The sequence below is a fragment of the Cyclopterus lumpus genome, chromosome 4, assembly GCF_009769545.1.
Source record: "Cyclopterus lumpus isolate fCycLum1 chromosome 4, fCycLum1.pri, whole genome shotgun sequence".
Classification (NCBI taxonomy): domain Eukaryota; kingdom Metazoa; phylum Chordata; class Actinopteri; order Perciformes; family Cyclopteridae; genus Cyclopterus; species Cyclopterus lumpus.
In genome coordinates, this window is record NC_046969.1 from 16,022,383 (window position 1) to 16,038,637 (window position 16,255).

The window sequence follows — 16,255 nt, forward strand, 5'->3', positions numbered from 1 at the left end:
TGCAGGAATGCTTGTTTTGTGTGCGTGCACATAAAGTGTGTATGTGAAGGTTGCACTTCCGTGAGCCCTGTTTGTGTGAGCATTTAGAGAATGCTACCTGGCAGGGGCAATGCGATCTGGCAACAATCACCAGTCCAGTGAGAGGGTGTTTGTCCCAAGGTAAAAATTGTCTCAGCCAGCAACCACGGTCACATTATCTCAACTACAGACAGCGGCAAGTTAACAGTGAGAGAACTACACCTTTGACCAGAGGATCGGCAGTTCAAACCCATTTGGAATGTCTAAACAGGAAGGTGAACAAAATGTCTGTTTGCCTCTCAAGCTCACCCTGTCATTACTATTGTTCTGCCCTTGAGCAAGGAGACGTGACCCTCTAAGTGCAGAGCAATTTAGCAGGGATTTGTTTGTTGCCAGTGGTACAAAAACAATGCAGGTGGGTCAGCTCTTAGTGGTTGGTTGGATTTTTCTTATAATAACCGAATGTCGTAGACACATATGTGCTGTTTGACTCAACTAAAAACTAATGTTTGCAATTCTGGAATGTATGTGCCTTGTTATTTGGTGGTGGGCTTGCAGGGAACTAAAATAATGAATAGTCGACAGACTTTTGTGCAACCCATACTTAATCGCAAAATGACTTAACGACTGAATCAGTACCTGAGGCAGAACGTTGAGGATGGGGGTATGCCAATAAAGTAAAATCCATTTTAATGAAACATTAACTTGATCAGTTGCTGCAATAAACACGTTGTGAGAGAGCCCACAGGTGGACATTACCTTTAATTCCTATGCAGCTACTGCAAAGGAAAATCTGTATAAATGACATATTCACAGTTATGGTTGGAACATTGCAGAACATCAAGTAAAATATAAAATGTTCCCACACATTTGTCGTAGGAAATGGAGTGAATTTAATAATGTGCCGTGTTAAATTTACATTTGTGTTTTTGAAACAATCTTTTAAGTGGCAGGTGCTGCTCCTTTTGAAATTTGGTGGTACACAGTGTGCCAGGAGAAGCGATAGCTATTGGATTGAGCTGTGACGCTGCATGTCTTCCAACTGCCTGCCGTGCCTCTCAGCCTCTCGTGTGATGGTTTTTATCACATCACACGGGACCACTGGAGCATGTGTGGTAGGAGGTGTGCTTGTATTGTTGTTGTCAAGCATGTCTAGATTTTCTTTTTTTTCTAAACCTGCTGCTAATCCTTTTTTCTGCTCCTGTCAGGGAGGGATGGTGTTCATATGTCAACACAGCAAAGAAAACTGCTCCCTCTGAAGACAAGCACAGGTTTGCAGCTATGTATGAAGACATGAGCGTAAACATGAACAGCCAAAGGTATGACCACACACAGTCACATACACACACAGTCACATACACACACAGTCACACACACACACAGCGGTGAGCCGTCCGATGCAGGTGCATCCTGAATGATGCAAAAATCTCAACCCTCAACTAAGATACTTTAGTGGACAGCATGGCCAAATTCTAAATAACTGAAAGAACTAAAATGATTGTCATTTGGACAATCATAGCATACTGACAATCACCGGCTTTGTAATTAAAGCTCCCTATATGAATGAACACAGAGGAGCAGAGCAAAAAGGACATCGCTGCTTAAAATGCTCTTACAACCAATTTCCTTGAAAGTCTCCTCTTCTATTACTACTTGCAACATAGTACAATACAAATATACTAATACTGTCTCACAAATTAGCACATTCTAATTATATTATAGAAACTGAGTTTATGGACAGACTTTAATTTGTGCATAGCATCGCTTTTATTTCACATTTTCCATGTGTTTAATATGACGGGGCTCTAACAATGTAGAATGTAATGAGAGGCAATTGCCTGTGCTAACTCTGCCTCTATTGAAAGCCTTTATTGTTCTTCATTGGACACCATTTACACCCTGATAGCGCACTCTGCTAAATTAGGCTTGATGCAAATCTTTGTTAATGAGCGATGTGTGAGCACCGTGTGTTTAGGCTTGTCTCAACACAGCTATTAAACACAATACCCACTGGTGTAGCATGAGAGCAACAACTATCCTTAAAGCGGGAGTGTATGATTAGTGTATTTAAATCTGTGTCTAGTTTAACAGAATGATGGCTTCTTTATTTACCGGCTGTCCTTTCTGCTTCCACAACCGCCCTCCTCGGAAAAAGAGGACGCATTTTACCCAAGATGCAACTCGATCTGGCCTTTGTTTGACCCCGTCCGCAATGATGCGAGTGTCTGGCCGCGGGCGGGATTCCATATCGGTCAATATCGCCCAATCAGAATCCCCCGCTATGCGTGAGTGGACTGTGATTGGTGCTGAGCCCGGTGATGCGATTGGTGTAGCGTCGCAGAGCAAACGCAACAATAATAACGACAAAAGGAGAAGAAAAAAAACGGGAAAAAAAGAGAACCGACATAACACGGAGAGTCTCTTAATCTGGGAAAGCGGACGATGTCCCACTTTTCATGATTCATCTTATTTTATCTCAACGAGAACGCTTTGGCATTCCCGCTGCGTTCGCCTCACATTCAAGCTGCACTGTGTTTTACCCTCCGCCTTTGTTTCGTGACAACTCTGGGCGACTCGTACTGTTTACAGGTCATCGGCAGTGCAGAGAGGTGAAGCCGAGTTCGTAATGAGTTGACACTCAGTTCCACATAACAACACCTCACTGGCCTGCAAACCCACACAGCTGCACAGCCCATGAGAATGCTAGCACATTAGCCAACACGCCCCATTGTGTCACCTTTGTCTGCCTGCCACCTGACATTAGGCTGCTTCACTTTGGCCTTGTAAGAGGTCCTTAGTGAGGTCAAGGGGCAAGACTGGACACCTGATGGGAGATGTAAAAGATTATAGTTTGTGTGTGAACAAAACATGTATTTGCTCCCTTGGTGTGATTTGTATTTGTCAAAGATGTGTTTTTTTGTGTTATTAAAAATAATAATTATTAGTTTTATTGTTTAAATAAAACTATTGTCCACATATGAAACAGGTTATCCAGCTGCTGGAAACTGATTATCATGATTTTATCAAACATAATGGTTCCATTGTTCATCTTTTTGTCTATCTTTTAATTCTTAATGGCAAAGTTTCTGTTCTTTTCATTCACGTCTCCTTTGTTGAAGCTATGGTTTGCATAAGATGATTATTTTTCCCTCCCGTTGATTGCGTGATGACATTATTTGGGTGTTTTCTTGTGATTAAAGGTTACATATTTTGAGGGCACAGGAAAGAATATTATCATAATATGTAAAAAATAATCCAGTAACTATCGTCTGTCTTTGTGATAGCTTGTTCTTATTTTAATTGTGATAGTATATGTTATCCTCAGTAGAATTATTGCACAACATAGTTTTGGTAATCACATTCAAGGTGGACAATATGATTTTACAGACAAAATAAATATGTATTTTGATGGGGGAAAACAGGGCAATAATTCTTCACATTACAAATGTAATGTAAATGTAAACATGTGACTAGGTAAAGTGTAGCATTTCTAAATCCCCTCGTTTGTTGTGGACGCATAATAATACCACTCTCGACTGAATTTTTAAGAGAGAAAACAAATCGTCTGTCATTATTGCTAAGCTTGAATGCTGATGCATTTGATCTTCTACAGTATGTATTCAATAAAAAGAGATAAGGCAGAAGCTGGAAATGTGCGCCTTTCAATTCCATAATCTTTTTTTTTTTCCCCATCCCTCTCAAACTTTCTTAAACATGCCAGACTGTTTCCGTAAATCAAGGACAGTGGGGAGGACGAGGTGTGATTGCTTTCACACCCAGGAAGTAATCACACCAGACCTGCCACAGCTCTGATTAAGACTGATAAATATCGACAAGCAGTTAATGAGATGTCAGGCAGGAACAAGGCCCTTCCCTTCATGCCTACCGATGACACCAATGGAGAGGGAAAATGACCTCGACTTGGCAATGTCACGACCGTCTTTCATGTGTGTAAAGCACAAGCTATCAATTAACTTTAGTTGTTGAGCAAGATTATTGATGGTGCAGTTGGATTATTCACATTAACGAAATAGAGGCTAGCAGATGCTTGTTGGGATATTATTCTTCATAATAACATCAGCTAAGCTGAGAATGATTTTTGTTGATTTTCATTTCGTACAAGCTTTCTTTCCAAATGACCGACAAACATGAAAAATCTGCGCACATCCTTGAGTTTATAGTCTATCAATATCAATATACCCTATCAATAAAATGAAAATAGGTACAGATTCACATTGGCATATTTAAATCATTCATGTGTGTGGTTCGCATAATGATACTGCACTGCTAGACGTCTGCTGAACTGTGATGAGGACACAAGCTCAGCAGGGGGCTGGAAAAAAGCAGGATCATTATCTCGCCGGGCATCATGTATGCATTGCTGTATGTGTGAGCTCTGTTCCCCTGAGTCGCAGGCCCACGTCAGTGCGGTTTCACTCATGGGATTTATGCATCCTGGTACTGGTATTACGCTCTGTTTACAGTAAATGAAGGCTCTATCTTGAAAACCGCAGTCATGAGGACATCTTATCTCCCCACAGTGGCATTTTGATGTGCTTGTTCAATAGCCTTGCTGCACCTGAAGGCTGCCATACCTCTCACATGTGACAGATTCTCACCAACTGTTCAGCTTTGACCATGAACTCCAGGTCACCCCACGATCCCCAAACACAGTCCTGTCGAATATTGTTGTCCTGGCAGACATACTCAACCCATCAGACAGAAAGACCATGCAGCTGCACCCAAACACCCAACAATAGGATTCTTGTTCTGGTGCAGAAAAGGTCGGGTCCCCTTTTTGTGGAAGGGGCCGATGTGAGCGGGTGGTCGAATGTTTCAGGGGTTTTGCAATAGGATAATCCTTTGTGATGTTCCTTTGAATGGAAGCGACCATCGGGAGCAGTCGAGGAAGGGAAAAACTTTTTCTTCCACTACCGAAATATTTACTTACTATTAGTACAGAACAAATGTGCAATGCCTAATATATATATATATATATATATATATATATATATATATATATATATATATATATAAATTAGGCATTGCACATTTGTTCTGTTCACTTGACCAGTATGCAATAACATTTCGAAACAACAACTACTAATATTTCAGTTATGTAGTCATGATGGCTAAAAGGCCAAAACCAATAAAGTGAAAAACAACCCCATATTGGAGCAATATAATGAAACCATTGTTAAAGTAACATGAATTAATCAAATGCCAAAAACCCTGGGAAATGATAATCAGTTCAATCAGGTCTGCCAGACAATGCATGTGTTGGAAAGATGGTGTGGGGGTTTTGAAGACTGGTCTGAAAAAAGAATAAGAAAACATGGTGCGTGGAGAAAGTCTGGAATGAGCTAAGCTAATCACATAGGACATTTAATTAGCATCGTCATGACAATCAGCAAAATAACACAACAACAATAAATGAGGAAATTTCTCACACATTTTGTAACTCCTGTTGCTTATTATTTTTGTTGTTGATGTTGTTTTTTTTTTATAGGACCCTTAACTAAAGGAAAGAAACAAAGATGCAAACAAACACACACACATGCACACAGATACCTTTTTGTTCGAAGTATTTGCCAATTAGTAAGTTGCGGGGTCGAAGTGGTAATTAGGCTTTCCGGTTGGCTGGTTTCTGTGTACAGCTTAGCTGAGACAGGTCCGAAGCTAAATGCCTCGCTATTTGTTCAGCAATTATGTCAGGTCCCCATGTCACAGTACAGACGTGACCAATTAGCTGTGCCAAGCTAAAGTGAAAGAGAGGGATTATGGCAGAAGAGATGGGAGAGGATGAAAAAGTAGACGGAGAACGGGTGTGGGGGGGGTTAGTGGGGAGCTCGTAAAAGGGGGTGAGTGAGGGATCGTCTGCAGGGAATAAGGAAGAATAAAGGGAGACAGAGTTTGGCTTTGGAAATGAGGGGAAGGAGTGGGTAAAGGAGGGTTTGAGGGAGCGGATTTCTTTTTTCTTTTTTTTCCAACGCCTGTGTGATCATGTTTCGCATTGATCCTCGTCCTGACCGACATGTGGCAAAGACATGCTAATGCATTGCAATATTTATGCTAATGCCGCCTCACTGACCGAGAAGGGATAAGAAATTGATCTTAATTGACGTCTCAATATACCCCCTCATATTATATGGCATATTTTGATGAAACAGGCCAGCATACAATCAATATTATCCAGCTTAGAGTAATGTGACCTGTGAAAGGAGGTATAGAGTTCATCTTGGCATTGGCATATGTGACCTAAACTGACATATTATACAGTGTATTGAGCACTGGAGGAGCACCCGCTGTCTGGGTTTTTCAAAACAGCTCAAAACCAATGATGCGGCCCTTAATGGTCGCAGGACACGTGCAGTATTCATGGTTATTTATGTTGCTTTACATGGGTTTTTCAAGTTTCCTCTGTTAAAGGGGTGCCAAGAAAATGCTCATTATTTGTCCATGAAATGCTGCCGGACCTTCAATACAGTGTGGCCATCATCTGACAACAACAGTGGAGAAAAAAGTTCAGAGATGAAACGTATTCTGCCTGCTGCAACCCAAAAAGAACCCATATAATCTTCTGTTGAAAGTTCTCTGAGCGCATTGGGGGTAGCGTTTCAAAAAGATCTGCTCTACCCAGACACCGAGACCAACCGTTCCAAGGCTCTGTATTTAATTGGACAGAGAGAGGGAGAAGAGGGGAGCCAGGGGACAAGGTGAGGGGCGGATGAGGTAGAATCTATGATCTGAGCATCTTTCCTTTTTTTGCTGGAAAAACAAGACTGTTGGCTCAGTGCCTGCAGAGATGAGAGGAGCTCATATAAATTAGTGGGCTTGAAAGACAATATGGGGAGCTTTAGTGTTGCATGGCATTGGCATGGCTCTGTTGATTGCAAACGTGTGAGGCTGAGAGCAAATGGACCCAGTTTTACAGGTAACTTTAGTGAAATTGGATCTGATTTGGAATTAGCCGTCATGTTCTTAAAATACCTCTGCTCAGTTGTGCAATTTAACTCTGGGTATTAACCGCTAAATTTGGCAAAATACATACGAATAGTGGTCTTCAACTTGGCAACTAAAGGAGCATTAGAAATAGATGAACTCTGGGTAACTTCTCTCAAGGATCAATATCCATTCATCAGATGCCTGTAGCTAGAAATGAAGAAAGACAGCATTACAAAAGAGATTTTTACAGACAGTGTTAGTCTAAATACCCTCAGGCTTTTCTAGGGCAAATATAATGATGCAGGCTAAACCTTTCTGAGAGACAAGCATGAATTCACAGAGCTTTGGATGACAAATGAACAATTCCTTCGTACAGGTACACTCAGAACATTTATACTGATATGCAGAGTTACATCTGGGGGGGTGGCATGTTTATCTGAAGCAGGTAGTTATCTAAACTGAGGCCTTCGGTGCCACTTTATCAACAATAAATGTTATTGTGATAACTGCTGAAAAACAACATACATTCTGGTCATGATTACAGGAGGGAGAGAAGCGAACGTGCTTGTCTTGGGCAATTACTCGACTGGAGAACATGTTTGCGCTTATGTGTTGGCATAGTACCACATGGAGGAATTATCAATTCAAAACACAACATAAAGACTCAGGAGATCGGGTCACATTTCTTAAATAATTTAATTGCAAAAGGGTATTTTAAAAATATTTCTACAAGAATGCATCATCATTATTTTTAGTAATTTGTTGTGTATGTCTGCAGCATTAAATACATCTTAATGCTTTTCAAAGAGGAATTAACAATTGCATTTCTCAGCGCTTTACTCCGTCCCTCTCGCAGATCACGATACATTTACAGTACTCTCTGAAACATCTCACTTCCTTGGATGAAGAGGGGGTTTTCAAAAGTGGCTAAAAGACAGATGTAGAGTGAGCTTGTTAGAAGACAGAAGAAAAGACAGTACTGTATATACTTATTTAAAATAGACAACTGAAGAAAATATGGTTAGAAAGTTGTAACTGATGGGGTTTCGGGAAGGGTGGGGGTGTTTGACGGTCTTTGGAGGATGCAGAATAGGGAGAGAAAGGTGGAAGGAATGTTTGAATCCTATTGGCACACAAAGAGACAACCACATCTGACAAAGGCTAAACTCTGGTGATCAAAGTGTCTGGGAAAAAAATGGCAATCCTTCTATTTCACACACTCTCTCACACACATACAAACATAACAGTCCATCTTAATTTCAGCAACGGGTTCTGTCAAAAGTTTCTTTCCTGTCTGTGAATTTGAATTATTGACTTTACCGGCCGGTTGACTTTAGTGAACACAACTCCAGACCCCAGCGCACCATGTGCTCCTCATCAATAGTTCATGCAGGCTGCAAAGCACTGACATTTTTAAGAGTGGGCACGTCTGCCATCTGATTGTATTTAGCCTCCATATGCCCCTCCTGCTTTATGCTCATCAACTGTGTCTTTTTTGGTGCCACAGGCGACTTTGCAACAGAGGGGCTTAGCTGATTGAATGATTGAGCTGAGGGCAGCAGAGAGTGGTATTGCATACTCCCGGGAGACTTTGGGTGAAAGTGAGCTTCTGATTGAATTAATTCTGCTCTTCTCTTGTCTCAAAAAGTAGACTCTGTCACTCTTTTCCAAACAAAATGATGTTTTGCTTTGGGGAGAAACCAAATATTTCTGGAGAATGTTCTAATAATCTAACAGGCTCTCTCAACACTTTTGTATTGTGATAACAAATCTGACACTACATGTGCTTCTGATCTTCAGCCATTGTCTTAAAAGTCTGAGCTGACAACAATTTAGGGATATGATACTTCCTGTATAGTTTGTGTTCACAACAGTTAAACTACTACTTGATTGTGTACTACAAATGTTACGGGTTAGTAACACGGGTTAGTATGTGGAATAAGATGAAACGATATAAAACTGAAAAATCTTGTTGTTTTGCATAATATCCTCCATTGCTTTTGAAGGGACTTGAGAGAGGCTGACAAAAGTAATATGGAAGGACACACTGCATCTCGCTATTATTACACACCTAACTAATAATATTCACATATTGCATTGATCAGCTCCAACCCAAACAATGTGGAAACTGTCTGGAAGATGACACCAGTAGTGCTGCTCCATCCCTTAATCCAAACACCTTCAAACACCCCTGTTAGAAGTGCAAATGGTATGGTGTCCATGATGCAGCTGCTATCATTTAGGATGAGGGGGTCTGCAGATTTTGGCTTTCTGCGTGCCAAGGCTGTTGATCCTGCACTGTACTAATCACGCAGCAGCCTGAGCTGAGACAGGATGATTGCAGGCCAAACAGGAAATGAAGAGAGATAATGATAGGTCAGCCAGCCGTATGTCTGCGTTCACTGTATGCTCGTATCCTCGCAATGCCAGATTGGCTGCCCCATTAATCGACCTGACAAAGACCAATAGGTTTCTCTTGACAGCTCTGGACTCTCTGATGAGGATCCTGTTGCAGCGGGTCTAGCTGTGGAGCTCCGCCCTCTATGGCAATTGAAATGATTGGCAGGTAGACTGCATCATCTCTGGACCATCCATCCTCGTCATGAATAGGTGAAATTAAAACCTATGTAAACCACATTTGAGTGGTTTACAGGACGTTTAGATTCTAAAAAAAAAAATGTGCCTGGAGTGCTCAGTGATGCACAGATGAATGAGAGTGGATTGGGGAAGCTTAATATCTAATTCAGGTGGGACAAACAAACACGCAAATACAGACACTCACACAACAATGGACCCATGGGTGACATGTAGTCTAACCATGGGTGTTGTTCATCTCTTCCTCTCTACCTCCTGACTTTACCCATTCTCTACTTTCTGTTAATTTCACTCTGAATTCAAACATGTCACAACAACAATTCCATTTTGTCAAAACACCATTTTTCTTTTGATATTTATCGTATTTTTGTTACAAAACATGTACAGGCTGTTTAGAACAACAACAAAAATACAATATCCAATTTATATGCAATTTCTTTTGTTTAATAATCAGCAATTCATAAGGTGAATCCTCTTGGAGTTTCTCTTCCTTCTGATTGTTTCAAGTCCTTCCCAAATACAGTCCATCTGGGTGTTGGTGGGGAGTGGGGGTTGGTGGCAAGGTACAAATAAATACATAGGGCAGGATGTCAAGAAATGAAAAGAAGAAATTTGATTGTTTCTAAATCCAGATAATAATACGTAGAAAGTAAGGTGTCCCGTGGTTTCTGTCAGTATATATATATATATATATATATATATATATATATATATATATATATATATATATATGTATCCTAATGTTTTGGATTCAATAAAAAAGAATGTTTAGTCCACAGAATATAGCATAATTGTTTCAGATATATTTGCTCCTTGTCACGGTTCAGTTCATGCGGTAATTCTCCACGGCGGCAAATAGCGGAAGCTGTATTGTACAGTATACTTGTGTGCAACTTGACATACCCACACATCCAAGCACACTAAATCACACATATACGCACACATGCGCACGCACACATACAAAAACGCACACAAAAGGCCGAGTGGTCTTTCTATAGTGTTGCCACAGTCCTTGTCTCCCCTTAATCACATGAAGTGTCCAATTAGGGTACTTGGGTTTGACCGGCCATTTTGAAACCACAAATCTCCCAAAAATGTGTAAGAAAGCCAAAAAGAAAAAGAAAAAAAGGTGTGTGGACAAACAAAAATAAAAACATTGTATCTGTAAAAACACACTTGATAAGCAGGTGATCCCAAGCTCTGGAGCTATCCTGAGTCCCTTCAGGTCAGGGTGAAGAGGTCATCTGGTGACCTTTTGAGGATTCAGCAGCCAAAACAAGTGTCCAAAAATGTGACTGCCCTCCTTTGACCTATTTGACCCCTATCATCTTCTTGACCTTTGATCTCAGTCTATCCTATATCCTCTTCCACCACCTCACCCTTCTCCAGCAAGTGCCCTTTAACGCTACACACCTTCAATATGAAGATGGAGAATGACACACACGTGCACAGTAAAACAACTTCTATCAGGGGAAAAATTGTCCTCGATCTCCTGTGGGTCCGAAACACCTCTGCTTTTTGTTTGTCTTTTTGTGAACCTTTAGTTCACTTTTTTTAATACCAGGGCATTCATTCTTTACTATGTATTACGTCCATCAAAACTGGGTTGAGAGGTCACAGGGAGGGGCTCTCGAGTGAGGATCAGAGTGTGACACTTCAGTTACAGGGCTAAGGCCGACCTCACTAAAACACACATGCATGCAAACGTCAACCCACACCAGAGCTGGTGAGGCACGCATGGAATATAAGGGGGGTAACTCTTGCTCCTCTTTCAAAAACACACAAATTCTGATTGGATGCAAAAAGAAACAATGAGGAATAAAAAATTAAAAAAAAGCAGGAACAGGAAATGGAAGTGGTAGTGAAATAACGAGAACAAAAATTGTCAGAGGCACTGCAAGCCAGTTTCATAGCGTCTAATTGGCAGAGATGGGTCAGGCAGCTAGGGTTTTCCAATGGCTCTCTCTGGCACAGTTCCTCCCCCCTTTTCCTGTCTGTCTGTCCTTCGACTGCATCGGTCTTTTTGTCCTGTCGCTCAAACCTGGACAGGAAGTGTTTGGTTCATCTGTAGTCTCATGTCCTGAATGCTACCGAGAATCTTCTTCTGATGGCCGGCCAGCGTTACACCTATCCGCAGCAAGTCTCTGTGGAGAGAGAAGAAAATAAAAACAGGTGGCTGAGTCATAAAGAATAAAATAATAAAAGTAGACAAACATCACATGTTCAAAGCTGAAGTGCAAATTTCACTTTTCACCCAGAAGTAAACACAAGCTCAGCCAGGTGTGAACAGGGGCAGCACCTTGGCCATCACCCATAAAATAGCATCCAGAGGGTATGTCAACAAAATGGGGACACTCATCCAGCTATAATGAATGTTGGTCTTAATGCAACATAATTATGTTGCATGGCAGGTGGGCAAGAGGAGGAGAGTGAAAGAGCCATAATGCGATAGTTAATGATTATAGAGCAAACTTTGCTACTGTTTGGCAGCTGGTGGGCTTCACAGAGTCCACACAGCCGGCCACTTAGCTAAGAAATGGAAGATCTTTTTTGTAAGATACCAAACCGATTACTAGTTAGGGGCCTGTCATTCATACATGGATTGGGTTTATGTGTCAGTAAATCAGCTTTAGCTCAGCCACTGTTGCAAACCACTTTCCTCAGTGCTCAAAAATATCCAGGAAAAACTACAGCAAATAAGACTGGAAAGTGTAAATTAGTCTTGTTGCCGAGGGCTCACAGCAGCTATGTTGTAATCTTTAGAGTAAGCTGAAGGTGCAGTGGGAAAATGTGAAATGTTGACATTACTACACCCTGGAAGAAAAGGCCTGGGAGAGTGCACCTGCTTTGGCCGTCATTAGTCAGTCAGCATAATCTAATCATCATGGCCATGTTGGTTTAACGCTGTACAATTATATCACAAGAACCTCTCTTTTCCGCTCGCATGTTTGATTTCCCCAGTCAATAGAGGAGGAGAGAGCGGACGGCGTCTGAGGCAGCGATTAGCTAACTGTTGGGGCTCTGCCACAGTCTGCGTCACAGACACACACACACCTACACACGCACACACACACACACACACACACACACACACACACACACGTACACGCACACACACGCACACACACACACACACCTACACACACACACACCTACACACATGTACACGCACACACACACACACACACACACACCTACACACACACACACGTAGACGCGCGCACACACACACACACACACACACACACACACACACACACACACACACACACACACACACAGCACTGTGCTCACAGACACAAATCCAGACTGCAAATCCATCCTCTCCAAAGAAAAATAAGGGTGCATCACCGTACTTTCACACAATAAATTATGTTTTTTGCGGGGTTTTCATATTTCGCCACCCCCATCGTTACAGCGATGGAGGATGAAATGATAATAAATGGGAACCATTAGAGGAATTACTGGCCATTAGGGGCAACAGAGAGCCACAGTACACCACACCTGTCAGCCTGGCCAAATTGAAACAAATTACCCCCACCTCCATTGCCTATTATGCAGCTAATGAGGATAATTTATTTATCATTATAATCCTAATTCATTTATTTGATCATCACTGGCCTCCAATTTCCATGACTTCCATTACATCATTTCCTGTTAGTAAACACAGCAGAAGGTGGATGATCATCAAGGTCAACTGGAGATCGTAGTTAGGGAAGCAGCAATGAGTGCTTGCTGAAAAATTGTTCTACACTGATAAATTGGGAATCTGTCAATTGTGTCTACGCTTCTGGGCCAGGTGGTTGTTATTAGCCCCCTTATAATTACATAATCCTTCCCACTCTACAGCAAACCTATCCTGATTGATTAACTACCTATAGGAAACGCATCGAGGATCTTGTGTTTTAATGTTTTGTACTGCATGATCTCTCTTTTGTATCTCTTATCAAGTTATATTGCCAGTAAATCTCCCATTTTCCTTAAAAAAAACCTGTTGTTTTGTCTACACAAATGCTGGAACGCATAACTGTAGATGGCATGATACAGTATGTCCTCAAGGTATGATTTATATTTGTGGCACACTGAATACATATCTGAAATATCAGATGAACGTATCAAAAATACATTGTGCTTTAATTTTTACATCCGTTACTATTAAATCAAGCTCTTTTCCACATTGTATCATGTTCAATTTAGCCATGAGACTATTTTTATGTCTTTAAGGTCAATCTGTGTAACGCTAATTTGGCTTTCAAACTCAGCACAGTCTATCAATGTAGGCCTGATGAGCTGTGTCCACTTCCTCTCCACTCACTCTGCTGTCATCTGGGCCACCAGGTCAAAGGAAGCAAATCCGGCATTGACGAAGTTGTCACGGTAGCGGCTCATCTTGATGGCATCCAGCCAGTCCCCCACAGTGGTAAAAGTGGTATAGTCTGGCACACAGCGGTCAAGCAAGGGCTGGGATACCCTACATTGGGGAGTGGGGGAGGGAGGAGAGAGAAAGAGAAACAGAGAGAGAGAGAGGGTTAAGGTCGTCACTCTACTGCCTCTACCGGGCCAACCTCACCCCCAAACGCCCCCCACTGAGCGCCACCTCTCCATTTCTCCCCCTCTTCTCCTCGCTCCTCCTCTCCTCCACATGTTAGGAGTTGTGTGCAGGGGGGTGAGTGGGGGGGTCACTTTTATGACTGTGGAGAGACTGGCTGGAGGCTTGGGTTGCGGGTGGTGGTGGATGCTTGCGCTGAAGCTGGTGAGGCAAGGTGCTGTGTGTTCATATAGCATGTCAAATCTGGCCTTGAATTATGATTACACACATTGAAATGTTACAAGGAACCAGATCAGATTTCATGTTGGGAAACTATAATCGTGTGGTATAGTTACTACAACAACAGGTGTCATAGTAACCGGGTGGACATTTTACTCGATCAAGAACGCATTTATCTGGCAGCATCAGTGATGTGAGAATGTGCCACGTTTCCCTAGACATATCTGGATATCTCTCTTCTTGTTTGTTGGCCCTTGTTTGTCTTGTGTTAGTGAGATGTCACTGTGTTGCATGGGGACTGACATAACAGAAAAGAATCCCACTTGAAATTCAATCTGAGCGTTTGTACTGAGTTGCACTTTCAAACCACATGCAAGTGTGGTTTAAATCTGATCTGGGAAGTTTGAATTCCATGTGTCAACTCAAACCAGATTTGGTCTCTCTGTATGAACTAGTTTAACTCGTAAGTTATAAGTCGTATGCTTAATGTTCATTGTCTGAGGGTGTGTTTGAACGTATAAGCATACGTTCTTACAGTAACTTCATCCGAGGTTGGCCAGACAAACGTGTTTAATAATCCCACAAAGGTAGAAAGACATTTTGGGAAAATGCTTCATGATATCTGTGGAATGTAAACACAGATGTCGTTTACGTGTTTGTGTGATTGCATGGGAGGACTGACTCATGTACACTGGCAATAATGGAAGGAGTTACTCACAAACCTTCATGTGTGTATTCCTAAAAAAATGTGTTGGAGTGTGTTTTGCATGATACTGCACACCTGTTGACAGCCCTAAAGGGCCTTTTTAAAGAAAGAAAGTAACCCTGAGTTGATCAATGCTGTAGATAGAGAGGCCACCTTGGGAGTTTTAATAAAACTGTGCTACAACTCAGAGAGAAGTGGAGCGGATAAACAAGAGAGGAGAGGAAGGTGGAGGGTGAGGGAGAGACAGGGAGGTGTGGTGAGCAGAGGGAGGAGAAACAGATGAGGGAGCAGGCAAAAAGAAAGAGCACCACTGTTTCCCCTCCTCTCTGCTCTGTTGATCCCTGTCATCCTTTTTGATGGCATTAGAATCATTAACAATTAAAAGAGGAATGGAGAGAGAAAGAGGGAGAAAAGAGAAAAGAGAAAAGGCATGGAGGGGGAGTTAATAACAGTGATACAGAGGCTCCATTGAGTGGTGTAGATGGAGGGATTTTTAATAAGGCTTGTGCTTCGGAGCCCCTCAGGCTGTTGTTAACGCCAGACCATGGCTTCTCTTAATAGAGTATTGTTAGTCCTCCTTCTCTAAAGTTGGCTTCAAAGGGGTCCAGACCGTTGCTGGCCACATGTGAGCCACAAGCAGAAACACAGACACACAGCAGAGACGTTAGGTCATATTGTTCGCTAGCTAGTGAGATAGTTACGGGCCAAGCCTAAATTCAAGGTCAATGGTTGGGAATGTAAACGCATTTACAACATAGACTCAACAGTAGAAAGTAAGCACAGATGGTGCAGGAAGCTTAGCATCACCAAACCTCTGCTGCTCATTCCACTATACACTTTACTCTACAATGCAAAATGCAGGCACTGTTAAGTGCACATAATGCACACAACCTAAGGACTTTTATCCCAGACAGTGTTAGCTAACCCCTAATCCACCCTTAAATGGCGACCAGGATGGCGGCATCATCTCTCACTCCTCCCTTGTTAGCTTTGTCGGCAGGAGGCCACCCCTCCGCTGGCCCGTTTAAAATCTCGTTAGTGGCTAATTAAAAGGAGCTCCCGTCCTTTTTGCATCGCCTTAATCGAGCTAATTAACCGCAAGCTTAATCTTCTAAGAACGTCACTATGGTGGCCAACCGAGACCCTGGTGTCCCCCATGAGCCTAAACCAGGATTGTCTGCGGCCCTCCCTCAAGACAGAAAGACCCTGATGCAGGGACAGAT

At 42.1% G+C, this 16,255-nt stretch overlaps 1 protein-coding gene across 1 annotated transcript in view; it reads right to left on the reverse strand.

The window, feature by feature from the left end:
- Positions 1-11,591: 11,591 nt before the first annotated feature.
- LOC117729621 (ephrin type-B receptor 3-like) overlaps positions 11,592-16,255 on the reverse strand; it is a 54,510-nt gene continuing 49,846 nt past the window's right edge. The window contains 2 exon segments of the mRNA XM_034530884.1: positions 11,592-11,702; positions 13,874-14,029. Coding sequence (XP_034386775.1) covers positions 11,594-11,702; positions 13,874-14,029 — 265 coding nt within the window. The 3' untranslated portion in view covers positions 11,592-11,593.